Source organism: Bufo bufo, chromosome 4, assembly GCF_905171765.1.
Source record: "Bufo bufo chromosome 4, aBufBuf1.1, whole genome shotgun sequence".
NCBI lineage: Eukaryota > Metazoa > Chordata > Amphibia > Anura > Bufonidae > Bufo > Bufo bufo.
In genome coordinates this window covers 195,631,552-195,654,735 of record NC_053392.1, presented here as the reverse complement: position 1 = coordinate 195,654,735, position 23,184 = coordinate 195,631,552, and the positions used below count along the sequence as shown (strand labels likewise).

At 42.9% G+C, this 23,184-nt stretch overlaps 1 protein-coding gene across 1 annotated transcript in view; it reads left to right on the top strand.

Moving 5' to 3' along the window:
- Positions 1–18,193, top strand: part of WDR49 (WD repeat domain 49) — a 190,659-nt gene extending 172,466 nt beyond the window's left edge. Inside the window, exons 17-19 of the mRNA XM_040428182.1 lie at positions 5,529–5,635; positions 8,031–8,177; positions 17,971–18,193. Of these exons, the coding sequence (XP_040284116.1) occupies positions 5,529–5,635; positions 8,031–8,177; positions 17,971–18,116 (400 nt within the window). The 3' untranslated portion in view covers positions 18,117–18,193. The remainder of the gene's footprint in view (positions 1–5,528; positions 5,636–8,030; positions 8,178–17,970) is intronic.
- Positions 18,194–23,184: the final 4,991 nt, after the last annotated feature.

The window sequence follows — 23,184 nt, the reverse complement described above, 5'->3', positions numbered from 1 at the left end:
ATTTGGAATGCTGGACAGTTGTATTTTACCCACAGGATCTAGTGATGCTGCCTCATGTGCTGCAATAGAGCCCTGGTACATATGTTTGCGTTTGAACATCCACGGCTTATTTTAATCCTGTAGACCTTGCACATCACTGTAGTTTTGTGTGCAGGCCTTGTAGAGAAAAACTACCATATAGGAGCAACTTGCACAGAACTAGTGGCAGTTCAGCTTGACCTAGGTCTGGCACATTTTGAGCCTATGTCCACAGTATCAGCAGCACTACCAGTTCCCAAATAGAGATGTCCCGAACTATTTGCCGGCGAACAGTTCCCGGCGAACATCGCTTGTTCGCGTTCGCCGTGGCGGGCGAACATATGCGATGTTCGATCCCCCCCTATACGTCATCATTGAGCAAACTTTGACCCTGTACCTCACACTCAGCAGACACATTCCAGCCAATCAGCATACCCTCCCTCCCAGACCCTCCCACCTCCTATCAAAAAGCAAGGACAGCATCCATCTTAGATTCAATCTGAAGCTGCAGTGTTAGTTAGAGCAGGGACAGTGCTGCTGCTGCTGAATTAATAGGGAAATCGTTAGCTAGGCCAGTGTTCTGTGTCCACTCCAGTCCTCAAAGACTCATCTGCTGTAAGGACAGCGTCCTGACAGCACCCCAAAAAGCCCTTTTTAGGGCTGGTACATCAGTCTGCTTTTTATATATATATATATATATATATATATATATATTGCAGTTGCCTGCCCATGTGTGAGAGGCCACAGGCCCACAGACTGTACTGAGTGAACACCACTTATATCGGGTGGCACAGTACCTTGCAGATAAAAAAGTCATTTAATTTTTACCCTTTAATATAATTGCAGTTGCCTGCCAGTGTGTCAGGCCCACTGACTGTACTGTGCCCACTGCCAGTGCCCACCACTCATATCGGGTGGCACAGTACCTTGCAGATAAAAAAGTCATTTAATTCTTCCTCTGTAATATAATTGCAGTTGCCTGCCAGTGAGTGTCAGGCCCACTGTCATGCCCTGCTCAGGCTATGTGCGGAGGTCTGCCAGATTAGCAGCACGTGTGTAGCCTTTTGTTTTTGTTGGAGTTGAGCTATATCCGCCTCCCTTCAGGTGCACTGGGTGGGGTCGTTGGTTTGAGTTTAAATTTCGCCCACTCCCAGTGTCCTGTGCGGGTTATAGCTTCTGTCTGGCTCTTTGAAAGGAAGGAAGGAAGGATTTGCTGTTTCTGGTCAGAAAAGATAAGTTGTTTTTTGTTTTCTTGTGGTTGCCTGTCTAGGCTGTTAGAGAGACGCCTGCCCCCTCCAGGTTCTGAGGGAGCAGGCTGCCTCTTTCCCCCTTTCACCATCTTAGGGATTTTAGGGAATTTTCAGCCCAGGCACAAGGACACGTTATTCCCACCTTCAGGGTCTGAACGTGGGCATAGAAGTATAGGGAGAGCTGGTAGGGATTTGTCAGGAGGTGACCTTGATCCACAGCTTCTCGCCTAGACACTTGTTTGTTTATTTTCTGTGTATCTGGTATCCTGTCCGCCAAGACACCCACAGACTGTACTGTGCCCACTGCCCACCACTCATATAGGGTGGCACAGTACATTGCACGACGCACGCGCAGTACCCCAAATTGGAAATAAGAGGACCGACCAATCATCTTTTTCCATCTCCCGGTTCCTAAAATCTATTCGATACACGTCCCCTGATAGGGGACGCAACAGGTATTAAACTGGTAGGAATAGTACTACTTAACACACCACTCATATAGGGTGGCACAGTACATTGCACGGCACACGCGCAGTGCCCCAAATTGGAAGTAAGAGGACCGACCAACCATCTTTTTCCATCTCCCGGTTACTAAAATCTATTCCATACACCGGCCCCTGATAGGGGACAAAACAGAGATTAAACTGGTAAGAACTGACAGCCTCTGCAGAGCTGGGTATTTTTTGGCCACGTTACTGAACGCTTATGCACAATGACTGTAGGCTTATGCGTCCTTTTGCGGAGGTGACAAACCTGGTCAGTCAAACCCAAGGTAACATCATCCACCTCATCCCATATGCGTTTTTTCTGGAGCGTGCCCTGCGAAGAATGCTGGATCAGGCCGTAGATGAGCATGAAGAGGAAGAGTTGTGGTCACCATCACCACCAGAAGCAGCCTTGTCGTCGTCGATTGCTGGACCTGCGGCAACGCTGGAAGAGGAGTCTAAAGAAGAGGAGTCAGGGGAGGAAGGTGGCTTTGAGGAGGTGGAAGACCAACCACAGCAGGCGTCCCAGGGGGCTTGTTGTCACCTTTCGGGGACCCTTGGTGTTGTACGTGGCTGGGTGGAGGAAGAGACCTTCAATGACGTCAGTGAGGACAAAGAACGGGACATGGCTAGCTTGGTAACCAACCTTGTGCAAATGGGGAGTTTGCGGTTGTGCAAATGGCTAGCTTGGTAACCAACCTTGTGCAAACGGGGAGTTTGGTCTGTCACTGTGAAGCGGGCGTAACCCTTACACTACCTGATCGATACAAAATCATACCTGATCGTATACACTCACTGGATGTTTTAAAGCACGTTATTTCAAACAATTTAGGAATGTTAGGTGATTTATGCCCTTTATGGATCAAAACCTGACTCTGCGTCAACTACGTAATTTTCCATGGGAGTTTTGCCATGGATCCCCCTCCAGCATGCCACAGTCCAGGTGTTAGTCCCCTTGAAACAACTTTTCCATCACTATTGTGGCCAGAAAGAGTCCCTGTGGGTTTTAAAATTCGCCTGCCTATTGAAGTCTATGGTGGTTCGTCCGGCTCGCCCATTCGCGAACATTTGCGGAAATTCACGTTCGCCGTTCACGAATGGAAAATTTTATGTTCGCGACATCTCTATTCCCAAACTGACCACAACAGAAGCAGATCTGGCCCAGACAGTCCTTTTGGAGGTTATGACTGTACGTTGCCTCCGCTTTTTATTGCCCCCATGGTCACCACCCTTCTCCTTTGATGTCCCCTCCTCCTCCTTAGCACACCCCTTCTACAAACACACGGCACACTGGTATTGACAATTTACAATGGTAATGCAGTTTTTGCAGTAAAATGCTTTTGCTGTAAAGACATGGTATTGTGAAATACAAAACTTTCACTAAACCGTTTATACTAATACAGTTTTTGCAGTAAAACTCATTCAGTAACACAAGTATACTAATGGTGTTATTGCAGTAAAATGCCTTTGCTGTAAGTGAACGCTATCTTGTCTCGCAATAATACTGTGCGTTTACTAACACTAGTATACAAATGGCATTATAGCAGTAAAATGCCTTTGCTGTAACTGAATAATATCTTGCAGTAATACAATGCATTCAGTAGCACGGGTATAATAATGTTGTTATTAAAGTAAAATGCCTTTGCAACTTTGCTGTAACTGAACGCTATCTTGCAGGAAATCACATGAGACCTGGCCCGGGAGGTCATGGTGATGTCCTCGCGACCTCTTGTCCCGCTCTACTCCATTTCAGACTACAGGCATCAGCCACTGTGATAAATTTGGTGCCTTTTTACACTGTCTACAAATTAGACAAGCTTAGGGGGTCTGATCTGAGGTCTGATGTAGGGGTCTGATCTGAGGTTTGATGAAGATTGAGGGTCTTGTTTGGGGGTCTGATGAAGATTGGAGGTCTGATGAAAAAAATATATATATATTTTCTTTACCAGACTTCCAAAAGGTAAAGGTGTCAAATTATTCTTACTCCCGTAACACCAAGCAAAGTGACCTGTCAGCTAAGACTTTCTGTAGTGACATCCTCTTATTAATCTATATTTACCACTCCAGAGAAGTTTTTGATCAGGTTTTGTACAGGTTTTTTATGCAGTTTTGAAGATTTGGGTGGTACAAGAAAGAATGTACAGAATGTACAGGATGGAATAGCCTTCCTGCAGAAGTGGTAGCTGCAGTTTAAGCATGCATGGGATAGGCATAAGGCCATCCTTCATATAAGATAGGGCCAAGGGCTATTTATAGTATTCAGTATATTGGGCAGACTAGATGGGCCAAATGGTTATTATCTGCCGACACATTCTATGTTTCTATTTAGAGAAGATTCTGTTTTTCTTCCTATTTTAATGCGCCGCTGGTTTTAAAAACTGTATCAAAAACTTAAACTAAACCTGATCAAAACGTTAACGTGTACAGGCATCCTTTGGGTCCTTTTCTTTGCAGGGCTGAGTTGTCATGGCAATCGGTGTGGTTTAATGACATCATTCTTTTCTTAAGCTGCTGGATGTGCTCCAAACTCTAGCCAAGTTATTAGCTGTACATAGATCCTGAAGTACACTCATTCTTTTATTTCTAATACTGTTTTTTCCTTTGGCTTATTGCGCTGACACAGTCTCCTCAGGGCTCCTGCTATTTTTGCCACATCATTGGTTCCATTTCATTTTCAGCGTCTCTTTGGCTACCATGAGTAGCTCTAAAACACTATAATGACAGCCATATTTGTTGTTCCCAAGTCTTCCAAGAACCAATCTTCTAAAACAGCTATGCAAAACGTTTTACTCGTAACTTAAAAGAGTACACAATCCAATACATTAAAGGGGTTGTCCACAACAGAAATATTGATGACCTGTCCTCTTGACTGCCAGCACCCCCACTGATAAGCTGTTTGAAAGGGCTGAGAGCTGCAGCCTCTTTATGGTATACCAAGCATATTGTATAGTGGCTGTGCTTGGTAATCCAGCTCAGTCCCTTTCACTTCAATGGATCTATGATGGACATGCCTTCACTGGCCAAGGAATAAGCAGCAGCACTCCCTTGAGCACTGTGGTTCCTTCCCAAAGCTGATTGGTGGAGGTGCCGAGAGTTGGACTCCACTGATCTGATATTCATGACCTATCCTAAGTATGTCATCGATGTTTAGGGGGTGATATTATTTTTTGCCATTTTAGGAGAAAATGATATTGGATTGAAAAGACTTTATCATACACTGATTATGAATAGTGTTGAGCACGAATATTCGAATCGCGAATTTTAATCGCGAATATCGCCACTTCGAGAATTTGCAAATATTTATAATATAGTGTTATATATTCATATTCGCAAATAGTGTTGAATATTCTAATCATGAATTTATTGCAAATTTATCGCGAATATATTATATTGGCAATTTTCGCAATCAAGTAAACAATAACTGGAGATCACGAATTCTCGAATTTGCTAAATTATGGCGAATATTCGGCCAAAAATTCGCGAAATATCGCGAATTCGAATATTGGCCATGCCGCTCATCACTAATTATGAAGATGTTGTCCCACTTTTCCTTTTTGTAACTGACATATAAGATGAATGTCATAAAAACCTAATTCACAATCTAACTGATAATTTCAGATCCTACAAAGTATGGCGTTTCAGTTTTATTCCCATGATTTTAATAATACTTATTTGTTCTTTTAGCGTTGGTCCATACTGATTGTACCGTGCATTGCACCTACAGTACATGAATTATGAACACATTTTCTATTACCTGTTCATTTTATTTATTTAGGAATAGTCCTTGGGAAAACACAATCTTGGGTAGAAAATACAGAAGAAATGGGTTAAAAGAAAAGTTACATGCAAACTTCATTGGGGATTCAGTCCAAAATGCAATTGGTAAGTGCACAGAGACATTTGTTGTGGTAGATCCATATTAAATTTATGATCGTTTCACTGCAGCATCATTTATCATAAATAAAATATCACCAGTCACAATGTTACTCTAAGAAAGTTTTTTGATTTGGGACAATGGAAACTGGTCATTAAACTTGCAAGTATCTTGAAATATGATGTAAAACACTGCTTACAAATATAGCACTGTCATTAGCCAGCAAAAATATGAATATGACATACGTTATAAATATTAATGTGACTGCCATCTGTATTCAACATTAAATAATATGGTAAGATAGGATTTTCTAAACCCAAATATTTAGTCTATTATTCTGACAACTTTTCTACATAAAAAGTTGAGAGAGAAAAATGTTTAGCATCAGTTGATATGTCAATGACTCATATTAGTAGTTGGTAAGAGTCAATTATGGTACTATTGGTAGTTCTAGCAAAATCATTTTTGTAAATGTCTTATGGAACCAAATATAGAAGATAGGAAATTAAGGGGTCTTCTTGCAGAATGAAACAAAGATGATTGTTGGGATGGAGGAGTTGGATCTCTCCCTGACCTGGAACAAGGCAACTTAAAGGGGCTGTGCAGTGCAAAGATATTGATGACCTATCCTCAGGATAGGTCATCAATATCAGATTGGCGGGGGTCCAATCCCCAGTACCCCAACTGATCAGCGGTTTAAAGAGGTAGCGGAGCTCATGTGAGCACTGCTTCCTCTTCAAAATAACCTGTGTGTCGTCTCGCTTGTAAAGGCAGTGCAGTATAATTACAAGTGAATGGGATGAACAGCAGTAATTACACTGTGCTGCCGCTACAAATCATCGGAGAAATGTTTTATTCTGATTTAAGGTCCTTGCACACGACCGTATGCCCTCCAAGACATACAGTCAGTGAGCGGGCCATATGTCCCAGAGCATCATTGATCATATGGCCCGCTCATGGACCGTATGTCTTGGAGGGCATACGGTCGTGTGCAAGGGCCCTTAAGGTGCTATTACATGGACATATTAGTGGATGAGGGAAGCTCTTATGATTCACTGTTAATTCGGTCTGCACCTATACCTGTACCAGTAGTTTCAGGTTGTCCAAGTATGGCCCAGCAATTGGCAGTAAACTAATTTTAAGTGGAACCCCAGCCACTAAATCAGTCTCCACAGATTGAACATAATGACAATGGTAAGCAAGCATATGTAAGAATTATATGGTAGAGAACTGGAGCATATGTCAAGTCAGAGACAGCTCAAGACTTGTGCCATTATATATAAAAGAACATTTTCAGGGGTCATGACTTTTTTAAAGAATCCAGAGAGTATGCCATTAATGTCTCTTATACTGACAGCAGTGGTCCTTAGACTCCTGTCCCACTTTATGCTGTAGGCGACTGCCTCCACCTTCTGCTGGAGAATAGAGAGTTGACCATGCACCTTTGTGGCTCTCTTCATTCACTTCTATGGGAGCTAGACATGCATCTATCAGACATTTATGGCAAGTACTGTGGAAGTACCTCTTTAAGGATATCCACAATGCTTAAAGGGGTTGTGAGACAATGCGAGTGGGTTTGGCAACCTTCCCCCCTCTTCCCCACACACACGTAAACATGATGTGAACTTGATGTAAACTTCCGGTTTGACATTGTCGCAACCAATCACTGGCTGCAGAGGAGACCAGATCCCATTGTGTCATGTGACCATTTGTCACACTGACGTCAATGGGTCCTTGGTTCCCATTTTGCAGCCAAGTATAGGACATGTTCTATCTTTTTGCGGAATGGATAAATGGATGTGAAAAGCATACAGATCATCCATCTGCTTTCTGCATCCGTATGTTTGTTCCACAAAAAGATAGAATATGTCCACAAAATGCAATTGAAGTCAATGGGTCCACAAAAAAATGCAGATGGCACACAGACTGCATCTGTATTTTGCGCAATTTTCAGACCACAAAACAGATATGGACATGTGCATATGTGCAGCCAGGTCCCAATTGCATAGATTTAAAATCTGCAGAATTGGCTCTTCTGTCTCCTATAGAGTCCACAAGCAGTGGCAGAGCATAGAACAACAAGCAATATGTTCCATAAAGCAACCATCTGGGGGGTACTATCTCTCCTTGGGGAGCAACCATACATTATACTGTATGTCATCAGATCTCCACATGGTGCCATTGGTCTTATGTAGTAGGTTGATATATATATACAATTGTAGACATTTTTTCTACATTTGTAAATGTTAACCTGAGTGAATTGATTTCACTTGAGCAGAACAGATTGAGAGCATGTCTTTTTGTACTATATTGCAGATTGAGCATTTGCTGTAGTGATTAACATGAAGCTTGGTAAAACTGTACAAAGTAAGTTTAATGATTGTTCTGTGTTACTTATGGCAGGTACCTTCAGCTTGTTAAACATTGGTTCTCTGCGGGAAACTGCTGAAATGAGAAAACCCGATTTTGTTGTAAATCCTGACAAATACTTTGGAGAAAAGGTAGAAGAAAAAACTTTGAATATTGTAGAATTCCCTGCCTTCACTGAATGTAAGTAATGATAAATTGACCATACTATAACATTTACTTTATATTATACAAGCTGGAAACGTGAATAACCTAGTTTTCCCCCCAGAAAATGATATAATTATCAGTTTCATGATCACAACTATGTTTTTGATAAGTGTCCCCTAAACTCTAGTGCCCAGAGTCTCAGACCACTTTCAGTTCACTAATGGATTATAATGTAAAAAATACCCTGTAGCTCAGACAGTGGCACCATGCAGAACCTGCTACCACTTTGATGGACATTATTGCCAGATATAGAAATCTAAACCTCCTTTTTGATCTACCCAAAATAAACCCTGTTAAATCTGGGGACTCCACAGTTGTAGACTGATAATGAGGTGAGTTAAACAATGTCAACAAGTGCAGATGCAGGGTCCTCAAAGCTGTTTCTGGTAGAAATATTGGTAATTTGGATTCAATGGGGAAGGCTGGGACTACACAGCGATCTTGGCCACCAACATCGGTCAAGCAACCAAGGATCGCTGTGTAGCAGTGCAGCCAGCAAGTTGTAAAACTGCAACCCTAGAATGGAAAAAAAAAATCCAGCAAGGTTGGATTTTATTGCAATTCTGGTGTCACCATCATGCAGGGGCCCCATTCATTTCTATGGCTGCACTGCTACATTGTCATCCTTAGTCGTCGCAGTGAAGATCACCATTTAGCCCTAGCCTATGACTAGCGTTTCATACCCTAGTCTCCAAAAAAGTCTGCTGGAGTAGATGTGCTAAATTTATTAAAGGGATTCTGTCACCTCTTTTTACCCTATAGAGATGCGGACATGCACGGCTCGATCGCCGCTAGCATGTCCGCAATATACCTGTCCCATAGCTCTGTGTGGTTGTATTGAGTGTAAAAAATTATTTTATATACAGTCAGGTCCATAAATATTGGGACATCGTGCTCAGTCTATACACCACCACAATGGATTTGAAATGAAACGAACAAGATGTGCTTTAACTGCAGACTGTCAGCTTTAATTTGAGGGTATTTACATCCAAATCAGGTGAACGGTGTAGGAATTACAACAGTTTGTATATGCGCCTCCCACTTGTTAAGGGACCAAAAGTAATGGGACAGAATAATAATCATAAATCAAACTTTCAATTTTTAATACTTGGTTGCAAATCCTTTTCAGTCAATTACAGCCTGAAGTCTGGAACGCATAGACAACATCACCAGACGCTGGGTTTTATCCCTGGTGATGCTCTGCCAGGCCTCTACTGCAACTGTCTTCAGTTTCTGCTTGTTCTTGGGGCATTTTCCCTTCAGTTTTGTCTTCAGCAAGTGAAATGTATGCTCAGTCGGATTCAGGTCAGGTGATTGACTTGGCCATTGCATAACATTCCACTTCTTTCCCTTAAAAAACTCTTTGTTTGCTTTTGCAGTATGCTTTGGGTCATTGTCCATCTGCACTGTGAAGCACCATCCAATGAGTTCTGAAGCATTTGGCTGAATATGAGCAGATAATATTGCCCGAAACACTTCAGAATTTATCCTCCTCATTCAGCCATACATGCCCACGCCATGACACTACCATCACCATGCTTTACTGATGTATCATGAGCAGTTCCTTTCCTTCTCCATACTCTTCTCTTCCCAACACTGTAGTACAAGTTGATATTGGTCTTATCTGTCCATAGGATGTTGTTCCAGAACTGTGAAGGCTTTTTTAGATGTCGTTTGGCAAACTCTAATCTGGCCTTCCTGTTTTTGAGGCTCACCAATGGTTTACATCTTGTGGTGAACCCTCTGTATTCACTCTGGTGAAATCTTCTCTTGATTGTTGACTTTGACACACATACACCTACCTCCTGGAGAGTGTTGTTGATCTGGCCAACTGTTGTGAAGGGTGCTTTCTTCACCAGGGAAAGAATTATTCGGTCTTCCACCACAGTTGTTTTCCGTGGTCTTCTGGTGTTGCTGAGCTCACCGATGCTTTCCTTCTTTTTAAGAATGTTCCAAACAGTTATTTTGGCCACACCTAATGTTTTTGCTATCTCTCTGATGGAGTTGTTTTGTTTTTTCAGATAGTGACAGCTCTTCGCATCTCATCTTGCGAGTTCACAGCAACAGATTCCAAATGCAAATAGCACACTTGAAATTAAAGGGCTTCTGTCACCCCCCTACAGTCATTTTTCGGCTACTTAAAATCCTTACACTGCGATTTATCAATATATAGTGCTCTTACTCTTTTTCGTTCAGTAGTTTCTTCAAAAAACGGACTTTTATAATATGTAAATTACCCCTCTACCAGCAAGTAGGGCGGCTACATGCTGGTAGTAGCCGCATCCTCCTTTCATAAAGATTCCCCCTCCTCATGTTGATTGACAGGGCCAGCGAGCGCTCTCGTCCTCTGGCTGGCCCTGTCTGCGTTTTAAATCTTGCGCCTTCGCCGTACCGGTCTTCAGTCGGCGCAGGCGCACTGATAGGAGGACGCTCGCTCGGCCGCTCCTTCCTCAGTGCGCCTGCGCCGGGTGTAGATGTGACGTCATCGGCACAGGCGCATTGAGGAAGGAGCGGCCGAGCGAGCGTCCTCCTCTCAGTGCGCCAGCGCTGACTGAAGACCGGTACGGCGCATGCGCAAGATTTAGAACGCAGACAGGGCCAGCCAGAGGACGAGAGCACTCGCTGGCCCTGTCAATCAACATGAGGAGGGGCGTCTTTATGAAAGGAGGATGCGGCTGCTACCAGCAAGTAGCCGCCCTACTTGCTGGTAGAGGGGTAATTTACATATTATAAAAGTCTGTTTTTTGAAGAAACTACTGAACGAAAAAGAGTAAGAGCACTATATATTGATAAATCGCAGTATAAGGATTTTAAGTAGCCAAAAAATGAAAAATGACTGTAGGGGGGTGACAGAAGCCTTTAACCACCTCAGCCCCCAGTGCTTAAACACCCTGAAAGACCAGGCCACTTTTTACACTTCTGACCTACACTACTTTCACCGTTTATTGCTCGGTCATGCAACTTACCACCCAAATGAATTTTACCTCCTTTTCTTCTCACTAATAGAGCTTTCATTTGGTGGTATTTCATTGCTGCTGACATTTTTACTTTTTTTGTTATTAATCGAAATTTAACGATTTTTTTGCAAAAAAATGACATTTTTCACTTTCAGTTGTAAAATTTTGCAAAAAAAACGACATCCATATAGAAATTTTGCTCTAAATTTATAGTTCTACATGTCTTTGATAAAAAAAAAATGTTTGGGTAAAAAAAAAATGGTTTGGGTAAAAGTTATAGCGTTTACAAACTATGGTACAAAAATGTGAATTTCCGCTTTTTGAAGCAGCTCTGACTTTCTGAGCACCTGTCATGTTTCCTGAGGTTCTACAATGCCCAGACAGTACAAACACCCCACAAATGACCCCATTTCTGAAAGTACACACCCTAAGGTATTCGCTGATGGGCATAGTGAGTTCATAGAACTTTTTATTTTTTGTCACAAGTTAGCGGAAAATGATGATTTTTTTTTTTTTTTTTTTTTCCTTACAAAGTCTCATATTCCACTAACTTGTGACAAAAAATAAAAACTTCTATGAACTCACTATGCCCATCAGCGAATACCTTGGGGTCTCTTCTTTCCAAAATGGGGTCACTTGTGGGGTAGTTATACTGCCCTGGCATTCTAGGGGCCCAAATGTGTGGTAAGGAGTTTGAAATCAAATTCTGTAAAAAATGACCTGTGAAATCCGAAAGGTGCTCTTTGGAATATGGGCCCCTTTGCCCACCTAGGCTGCAAAAAAGTGTCACACATCTGGTATCTCCGTACTCAGGAGAAGGTGGGGAATGTGTTTTGGGGTGTCATTTTATATATACCCATGCTGGGTGAGAGAAATATCTTGGCAAAAGACAACTTTTCCCATTTTTTTATACAAAGTTGTCATTTGACCAAGATATTTATCTCACCCAGCATGGGTATATGTAAAAAGACACCCCAAAACACATTCCTCAACTTCTCCTGAGTACGGGGATACCAGATGTGTGACACTTTTTTGCAGCCTAGGTGGGCAAAGGGGCCCATATTCCAAAGAGCACCTTTCGGATTTCACTCCTCATTTTTTCCTGAATTTGATTTCAAACTCCTTACCACACATTTGGGCCCCTAGAATACCAGGGCAGTATAACTACCCCACAAGTGACCCCATTTTGGAAAGAAGACACCCCAAGGTATTCCGTGAGGGGCATGGCGAGTTCCTAGAATTTTTTATTTTTTGTCACAAGTTAGTGGAAAATGATGATTTTTTTTTTTTTTTTTTTTTTTCATACAAAGTCTCATATTCCACAAACTTGTGACAAAAAATAAAAACTTCCATGAACTCACTATGCCCATCAGCGAATACCTTGGGGTCTCTTCTTTCCAAAATGGGGTCACTTGTGGGGTAGTTATACTGCCCTGGCATTCTAGGGGCCCAAATGTGTGGTAAGTAGGTAAATGACCTGTGAAATCCGAAAGGTGCTCTTTGGAATGTGGGCCCCTTTGCCCACCTAGGCTGCAAAAAAGTGTCACACATCTGGTATCTCTGTATTCAGGAGAAGTTGAGGAATGTGTTTTGGGGTGTCTTTTTACATATACCCATGCTGGGTGAGATAAATATCTTGGTCAAATGCCAACTTTGTATAAAAAAATGGGAAAAGTTGTCTTTTGCCAAGATATTTCTCTCACCCAGCATGGGTATATGTAAAATGACACCCCAAAACACATTCCCCAACTTCTCCCGATTACGGAGATACCAGATGTGTGACACTTTTTTGCAGCCTAGGTGGGCAAAGGGGCCCATATTCAAAAGAGCACCTTTCGGATTTCACAGGTCATTTTTTACAGAATTTGATTTCAAACTCCTTACCACACATTTGGGCCCCTAGAATGCCAGGGCAGTATAACTACCCCACAAGTGACCCCATTTTGGAAAGAAGAGACCCCAAGGTATTCGCTGATGGGCATAGTGAGTTCATGGAAGTTTTTATTTTTTGTCACAAGTTTGTGGAATATGAGACTTTGTATGAAAAAAAAAAAAAAAAAAAAAAATCATCATTTTCCACTAACTTGTGACAAAAAATAAAAAATTCTAGGAACTCGCCATGCCCCTCACGGAATACCTTGGGGTGTCTTCTTTCCAAAATGGGGTCACTTGTGGGGTAGTTATACTGCCCTGGCATTTTCCAGGGGCCCTAATGTGTGGTAAGTAGGTAAATGACCTGTGAAATCCTAAAGGTGCTCTTTGGAATATGGGCCCCTTTGCCCACCTAGGCTGCAAAAAAGTGTCACACATGTGGTATCGCCGTATTCAGGAGAAGTTGGGGAATGTGTTTTGGGGTGTCTTTTTACATATACCCATGCTGGGTGAGAGAAATATCTTGGCAAAAGACAACTTTTCCCATTTTTTTATACAAAGTTGGCATTTGACCAAGATATTTCTCTCACCCAGCATGGGTATATGTAAAATGACACCCCAAAACACATTCCCCAACTTCTCCTGAGTACGGCGATACCAGATGTGTGACACTTTTTTGCAGCCTAGATGCGCAAAGGTGCCCAAATTCCTTTTAGGAGGGCATTTTTAGACATTTGGATACCAGACTTCTTCTCACGCTTTGGGGCCCCTAGAATGCCAGGGCAGTATAAATACCCCACATGTGACCCCATTTTGGAAAGAAGACACCCCAAGGTATTCAATGAGGGGCATGGCGAGTTCATAGAAATTTTTTTTTTTTGGCACAAGTTAGCGGAAATTGATATTTTTAATTTTTTTCTCACAAAGTCTCCCGTTCCGCTAACTTGGGACAAAAATTTCAATCTTTTATGGACTCAATATGCCCCTCACGGAATACCTGGGGGTGTCTTCTTTCCGAAATGGGGTCACATGTGGGGTATTTATACTGCCCTGGCATTCTAGGGGCCCTAAAGCGTGAGAAGAAGTCTGGAATATAAATGTCTAAAAAATTTTACGCATTTGGATTCCGTGAGGGGTATGGTGAGTTCATGTGAGATTTTATTTTTTGACACAAGTTAGTGGAATATGAGACTTTGTAAGAAAAAAAAAAAAAAATTCTGCTAACTTGGGCCAAAAAAATATCTGAATGGAGCCTTACAGAGGGGTGCTAAATGACAGGGGGGTGATAAATGACAGGGGGGTGATCAATGACAGGGGGGTGATCAATGACAGGGGGGTGATCAATGACAGGGGGGTGATCAGGGAGTCTATATGGGGTGATAACCACAGTCATTGATCACGCCCGTGTAAGGCTTCATTCAGACGTCCGGATGCGTTTTGCGGATCCGATCCATCTATCAGTGCATCCGTAAAAATCATGCGGACATCTGAATGGAGCTTTACAGGGGGGTAATCAATGACAGGGGGGTGATCAATGACAGGGGGGTGATCAGGGAGTCTATATGGGGTGATCACCACAGTCATTGATCATGCCCCTGTAAGGCTTCATTCAGACGTCCGGATGCGTTTTGCGGATCGGATCCATCTATCAGTGCATCCGTAAAAATCATGCGGACATCTGAATGGAGCTTTACAGGGGGGTAATCAATGACAGGGGGGTGATCACCACAGTCATTGATCATGCCCCTGTAAGGCTTCATTCAGACGACCGGATGCGTTTTGCGGATCCGATCCATGTATCAGTGCATCCGTAAAAATCATGCGGACATCTGAATGGAGCTTTACAGGGGGGTGATCAGGGAGTCTATATGGGGTGATCACCACAGTCATTGATCATGCCCCTGTAAGGCTTCATTCAGACGTCCGGATGCGTTTTGCGGATCCGATCCATCTATCAGTGCATCCGTAAAAATCATGCGGACATCTGAATGGAGCTTTACAGGGGGGTAATCAATGACAGGGGGGTAATCAATGACAGGGGGGTGATCAGGGAGTCTATATGGGGTGATCACCACAGTCATTGATCATGCCCCTGTAAGGCTTCATTCAGACGACCGGATGCGTTTTGCGGATCCGATCCATGTATCAGTGCATCCGTAAAAATCATGCGGACATCTGAATGGAGCTTTACAGGGGGGTAATCAATGACAGGGGGGTAATCAATGACAGGGGGGTAATCAATGACAGGGGGGTGATCAGGGAGTCTATATGGGGTGATCACCACAGTCATTGATCATGCCCCTGTAAGGCTTCATTCAGACGTCCGGATGCGTTTTGCGGATCCGATCCATCTATCAGTGGATCCGTAAAAATCATGCGGACGTCTGAATGGAGCTCTACAGGGGGGTAATCAATGACAGGGGGGTGATCAGGGAGTCTATATGGGGTGATCAGGGGTGATTAGGGGTGATCAGGGGTGATCAGGGGCTAATAAGGGGTTAATAAGTGATGGGGGGGGGGTGTAGTGTAGTGTAGTGGTGCTTGGTGCTACTTTACTGAGCTACCTGTGTCCTCTGGTGGTCGATCCAAACAAAGGGGACCACCAGAGGACCAGGTAGCAGGTATATTAGACGCTGTTATCAAAACAGCGTCTAATATACCTGTTAGGGGTTAAAAAAAACACATCTCCAGCCTGCCAGCGAACGATCGCCGCTGGCAGGCTGGAGATCAACTCTCTTACCTTCCGTTCCTGTGAGCGCGCGCGCCTGTGTGCGCGCGTTCACAGGAAATCTCGCGTCTCGCGAGATGACGCGTATATGCGTGACTGTGCGCAGCGCTGCCACCTCCGGAACGCGATCCTGCGTTAGGCGGTCCGGAGGTGGTTAACTCTGGACCTTATATCTGCTCATTATAATTGTGATAATGAGGGAATAACACACACCTGGCCATGGAACAGCTGAAAAGCCAATTGTCCCATTACTTTTGGTTCCTTAACAAGTGGGAGGCACATATGCAAACTGTTGTAATTCCTACACCGTTCACCTGATTTGTATGTAAATACCCTCAAATTAAAGATGACAGTCTGCAGTTAAAGCACATCTTTCATTTCAAATACATTGTGGTGGTGTATAGAGCCAAAAATGTTAGAATTGTGTCGATGTCCCAATATTTATGGACCTGACTGTATATGTAAATCAGCCTGGTAAGGAGCCCAAGGGGCTGCACTAACCGTTCTGGAGCCCAGCCACGCCCCCCTGTGAAGGAGCCCAGCACTGCCTGTATCCAGGAATCTCCTCCTTGCTCACAAAGTCAGATCGCCGTAATCTTACGGTGCGCGAGCTCGCACATGCGCAGTTACTTCCCTGAGGCTGATGCCAGCACAGGGAAGGAACACTATGCCGGCACTGTGCATCGCGAGATTATGGCGATCTGACTTTGTGAGCAAGGAGGAGATTCCTGGATACAGGCGGTGCTGGGCTCCTTCCCGGGGGATATGTGGCTGGGCTCCAGAACGGTTAGTGCAGCCCCTTGGGCTCCTTACCAGGCTGATTTGCATATACTGTATATAAAATAATTTTTTACACTCAATAAAACCACTCAGAGATGTGGGACAGGTATATTGCGAACATGAACTAGCCGTGCATGTCCGCATCTCTATAGGGTAAAAAAAGGTGACAGAATCCCTTTAAGGTCTACAAGCTTCTTAGTAAATTTGGCTAATTTTTTGGCTGTTCATGTGTAAGCCGTGTACCGGGGTGGGCTCCCCAGGATACAGGGAAGTCATGAACGAGGAAAGCAACTCCAACACCAGCTTTTGCCAAAACAGAATTTTACTTAAATGTGGCAATAAACACAACCACAAATGCTGAGAACATACAATCAGTTTACATACACCCAGCCTATTGTGCTTCTGATAGTAGAAGAAAAAATTACTTTTTGTCTCCTTCCAGTTAGAGGAGTTTAGTACTATATTAAAGGGGTTCTCCCATTTAGAAACTTCCTTTTTGTATACCCTTTTAGGAAATTCGAAGAGGTCCTCTCTTCAAGATCCTCATCTTTTGTCCGGAGCGGAAAGCAATTACATAGAGAACCTCTCTATCTGGATGACCTTCCCAGAAGCTGCATTACACACAAAGGGGGTCATTTATCAAACTGATGTAAAGTAGAACTGGCTTAGTTGCCCATAGAAACCAATCAGATACCTCCTTTCATTTTCCAAAGGAGCTGCCCAAAATGAAAGGTGGAATCTGATTGGTTGCTACAGGCAACTTAGCCAGTTCTGCTTTACACCAGTTTGATAAATGACCCCCAAAGTCTTTTGAGCTGAATAGGCATTGTGTAATGCTTCATTTTTCCTGTGGTGGAGCTACAGAGAAAATGATTACTTACACAAGTTTACCAATATTTTCCAGATGTTCGCTGAGGGTCCTAACAGGGGCATACTTTGTGATCAGTGTATTGTCAAGGGACCCTTCTAATAAGTAGAGATTGTCCAAATCTGACGATCCTTTTAAAATTTTTAGGGGGGTGTCACAAAGGCATCTTTTATATGGCTGAGGTGTAAATGCCATACTAATCTCGACTTGTTAGTACAAGAAATTGAAATCCTCCATGTATATTTATGGCGAAGACTTAGTAATGAGAATGCTTGTCTCGCTAAAAGGATAATCCTGAAGATTAGAGTCTATTTGTAATATCTTCTGAAATGTTCACAGGAAGAGAAGGAAGAGCCTACTAATGGCATGTACTGTATTTACTGAAGTTCTCCACTTCAGATTGTTCCTGCCCTCAGTCATATACAAATGTCACCTTGTCTGTGATAAGAGACAGGATAATAATGTGAAACTGGGTCAGTTTAGCAGTCATTGGTGTTAATAAAGACTTTTTGGGTTCCTGCCAGTCGCATGAATAATGTAAATGCGATTCTATCACAATTGTAGCCCTGAAAGCCGTGTTTGATGAAGGAAGCCTCTTCCCAAGAGAAATATTGGAACGTGAACTAGAAGCAAAACAACAAAATGAGAGAATGTTTCAGGAATCCAAGATAAAGAGAAACAAGAAAACCACAAGGATAATAGAAAAGTAGCACGTTGTACCGAGGCCTTAACAAGCGTGACAACCATGTCTTCTCATTATACTGGGCATTAAACATGCACCTGTCCTCACCAACTTGTTGTTTCATTTATTGTGTAGAATTCACTTTCTACTGTAATTTTAAATCTCATACACCCTGACAAATGATATATCACTCACAGGATTTCTTCAGAAATGGTGCATTCTCTGTCTAATCTGTAACATGCTCTGCAGGACAGGAGAGAATCCTGATGTATACGTCTGATGGAAGCCTCTGATGTACACTATGGTGCTGTGTGGGCACTGACTCCTATTATAAAAAATATCTACATGGTGTTGTATGTTTTTTGCAGCATACCTTTGTTATGACTAGTGTATCCAAATTTTTTAAAAAAAAGGCATGCCAATGTATACTGCTGGGATTTATACCAGAAGGAAACTCTTTTGGAATTTATCGGGTCAGTAAGACCCTAGGAATACCGTATGTATGGTTTATGCCGGTAGGGTATGCTATCGAAGCAATGATCACATAATCGGTTTCATTTAAAAAAACAGGCTTAGTCAATCAGGATTCATTTGTTCTGCAATAGCCCAGTGGAGTGCAGGTCAGGCGGCAGAGGGTCCGAATCTAGGAATCAAGCAGAAGTTGGTACACGGTCAGACAAGCAGTTCATAGAACATTTGTAGGATCTAGCAAGCTAGTAAACCTATTGCTCAGACATTGAGTGAGAAACATCACAGCATATATAGCAGAGCTGATAAACACAATAGAAGCAGCTGCACACAGAACCAAAGGAGGGTTAACCCTTGCAATACTGCAGAATGAGGTGAGGTTCAATGAAGAATACCTCTATGGCCTCGTTCACACGACCGTGTGTCCCTCTTGGTTGTATTGCGGCCCGCATATGGCGGGTCTGAAATACACGAGGCACCGGTCTGTGTGAATCACGGATGTGGACCCATTCGCTTGAATGGGTCCGCAAATCCGGAGGTGCGGAATGGAACGGAACCACGGAATGGAAGCACTATGGAGTGCTTCCTTGGGGCTCCAAAATGTGCTTCCGTTCCTCAAAAAGATAGAACTTGTTCTATTTTTTGGCATAACGGACGGATCGCGGGCCCCATTCAAGTTAATGGGTCCGCGATCCGCATGCAGCTGGCCCACTGTCGGTGCCTGTGCATCGCGTACCGCAATTTGCGGTCCACAGCACGGGCACGGCCAGCACACTTTCGTGTGCAAGAGGCCTAATAGACATACAGGACACAGACGCTCGGGCCTCCTGCCAGTGTGCTGGAACTGCAACAGACACAGGGTGAGTGGAACAGGACCATGTCTGCCTGAAGTAGCAGGGCAGTGGCGGGCAAGGGCTGCCGTTGTAATAGGAGGATTGTCTGGTTTCAAATCTCATGCACTTCCATGCTATAGTAAATGCTATGGATTTTCTATATTCAGATCCACAGAGAGAGTTTATGCCAAGTGTGGCCGCATCCAAAAAGCGCTGCAGTGTTTTCTTTGGGTCTGTGAAGTCATGTCCATCAGTCACATGACCTTTGTGCAGCTGTTCCATTCAGATAAATGGGATTGTGCTGTACTACCGGTACAGCAACTATACAGTGAGGCACTGTGCTTGGTATACTATGTATGAAAAGACTGCAAAGTTAATTCGAACGCTTTGGTTCCTTTAAACAGCTAATCAGCAGGGATGTTAGGAATTGGACCCCCACCAATCTAATATTAATGACCTATCCTGAGGATAGGGCATCAATATTTAATTTTCGGAAGAATGTGAACCACTTTTCATGGGTAAAAAATGTAGACTGATTGTAAAATGCAAATGTGAAACTTGATATATTTTGTGACAATTATGTGAAATTTTATATTGGCATCAGTGAGCATAATCCACAAACTAGTACTCCAGTGAGTTCTTTAAAAAAAATTATAATTTTTTTTCCCCCTCACATAGACGTTTGTTATATTGTACATGTGCCCCAATGTGTTTGTGGAACAAAATTCCAGCTAAGCTAATGTGGTAGATACTAGGACTATGTTGTGTCTTCCACCATGGACCATGTATGAGCCCCACCTAGTGGCTGAGCTATTGCCATGAAGTCTGATCATTTCTAAAGGATAAATAAAATAAAATGAACCTACAACTGTTATTTTTTCAGTTGAAGATTCTATTAGGAAAAATACATAGCAAAATTCCAAATTCACATAGGTAGAGAACCTAAAAATATCACGTAAATGTGCTTGTTGATGCTGTAGGACAAGTATTTAATTATTCATATGATTCACTTTTATATTGTTTACTTCAAAAACAGTATTTAATTGAGGCTCGTGTGGTTTATGAATGTAACAAAGATCAGGCCTGTCTTTATTACGTGTGGAGCTGATTTGCAGCTTTACCTTCAGGAAGCTTCTGCCACAGTGTAAATCATAAAATAAAGGCATTTTGCAGTATAAATCTATTTTGGAATACCATTTTTATGCTTCAAGCTAGTTTTTGTCTAAGTAGAAGATGAGTAAGTACTGGACAATTGTTGTATGCAAGCAGGCACAACCACAGCAACAAACAGCGCTGACTGCTCGATCTGCTGGTGCGTCCAGAGCACATAAGCAGCATTTAAATAATTTTTTTTTTAATAACCTTACCCTACATGTCTAATTACAGTGCTGCCCATAATTTTTCATACCCCAGGCAAATTTTGACTTAAAGCTACTTTTATTCAACCAGCAAGTAATGTTTTGACGGGAAATGACATAGGTGTCTCCCAAAAGATAATAAGACGATGTACAAGAGGCAATATTGTGGAAAAAAAAAACATTTCTCAGCTTTACATTTGAGCAAAAAATACAGGATGTTCGCACTGTGGAAAATCTCAGCGGACGTGGTCGGAAGCCAAAAGTGACACCTGTGCTGGCCAGGAGGATAGTTAGAGAGGTGAAAAAGAATCCAAGGATGCAGACCAAGGAGGACACCGTTTCTCCAGATAAGGCACACAAAAGCTCACTTGGCCTTCGCAAAAGCTCATCTGGACAAAGAAGACGACTTCTGGTCTTCTGTGTTATGGTCAGATGAAACAAAAATGTTATTGTTTGGTCACAATGATGTTTCCTTCATTTGGCGTAAAAAAGGAGAAGCCTTCAACCCAAAGAACACCAAATCCACTGTCAAACATGGGAACCTAATGCTTTCGGGGTGTTTTTCAGCCAATGGACCAGGGAACCTAATTACAGTAAACGGCACCATGAAAAAAGGAGCAATACATGATTCTCAACAACAACATCAGGCAGTCTGCAGAGAAACTTGGCCTTGGGCACCAGTGGACATTTCATTATGACAATGACCCAAAACACACAGCAAAAGTGGTGAAGAAATGTTTAGCAGACAACAACATTAATGTTTTGGAGTGGCCCAGCCAGAGCCCAGACTTGAATCCAATTGAGAATCTGTGGAGGAAGCTAAAGATCAGGGTGATGGCAAGAAGACCCTCCAACCTGAAAGATTTGGAGCTCATTGCTAAAGATGAATGGCCAAAAATACCTGTGGAGGCATGCAAAAAACTGGTCTGCAATTATAGGAAGTATTTGATTGCTGTAATAGCCAATAAAGGCTTTTCTATTGATTATTGAGAAGGGTATGAATAATTTTGGACTGGACACTTTTTGCTCAAAAGTAAATAAAAGCTGAGAAATTTTTTTTTCCCCACAAAAATGCCTCATGTACATCGTCTTATTATCTTTTGGGAGACACCTATGTCATTTCCCGTCAAAAAATTACTTGCTGGTTGAATAAAAGTAACTTTAAGTAAAAATTTGCCAGGGGTATGAATAATTATGGGCAGCACTGTATATGACAGTGTTCACTCTTTGTCATTGTTTTGACTTGCTTTAGGCTCTGTTCACATTAAGGCTTCATTCACACGTCCGCATTTTTTTTCCGCATCTTTTCCGCAAAAATGCGGAAGAGATGCGGAATATATGCGGACCCATTCATTTCAATGGGTCCGCAAAAGATGCGGACAGCATTCCATATGCTGTCCGCATCCGCAAATCCGTACCGTTCCGCAATGCGGATCCGTCAAATAAGTACCGCATGTCCTACTTTTGCCCGCAAATTGCGGACCGTTGCCCCATTGAAGTGAATGGGTCCGCAAAAAAACGGATGACATGCGGAAAGATGTCAAATGTCATCCGCATGTCATCCGCAATTGTGTATCCTGAATTGCGGAACTGCAGTAAATAGAAAAAGAATCCTGCCCCATGTGACCTTGAATCTCCAAGGAGACAGGTGGCAGGAAGACAGGAATTTATCTTCTGAGCCGACCAGCACATAGATTAGCAGACACTATGTGCAATTTTGAGGTGGAAAAACTTATAGTCCTCATCCAAGAGAGGCCAGCCCTGTGGGACTCCAGGACTGAAATTTACCATGAGCGGTCCATCAAAGATCAGTCATGGAATGAGGTATGCGTCGAGTTGCTGGCCACTGCATGGACCTCTGCTTCAAAAGACAAGAAAATTAAAATGCGTGAGTAAATACTTTACTTAAAAGTTATGTGTATTTAATATTAGTTATGTCATGTTGCATGGTGTGTGTACAGGCAGCCTGGCATGCACACGTGTACACCCAGCCTGCCAATGCACACATTCCTGTTGCATGGTGTGTGTACAGGCAGCCTGGCATGCACACGTGTACACCCAGCCTGCCAATGCACACATTCATGTTGCATGGTGTGTGTACAGCCAGCCTGGCATGCACACGTGTACACCCAGCCTGCCAATGCACACATTCATGTTGCATGGTGTGTGTACAGGCAGCCTGGCATGCACACGTGTACACCCAGCCTGCCAATACACACATTCATGTTGCATGGTGTGTGTACAGGCAGCCTGCTATGCACACGTGTACACCCAGCCTGCCAATGCACACATTCATGTTGCATGGTGTGTGTACAGGCAGCCTGCTATGCACACATTCATCCACGAAAAACACTGATTGTGTGTACATGAGATAAATGTCCTTTTACATTTTTGTTAGCACAATTAAAGATTATTCAATGAATACATTTTTTTCATT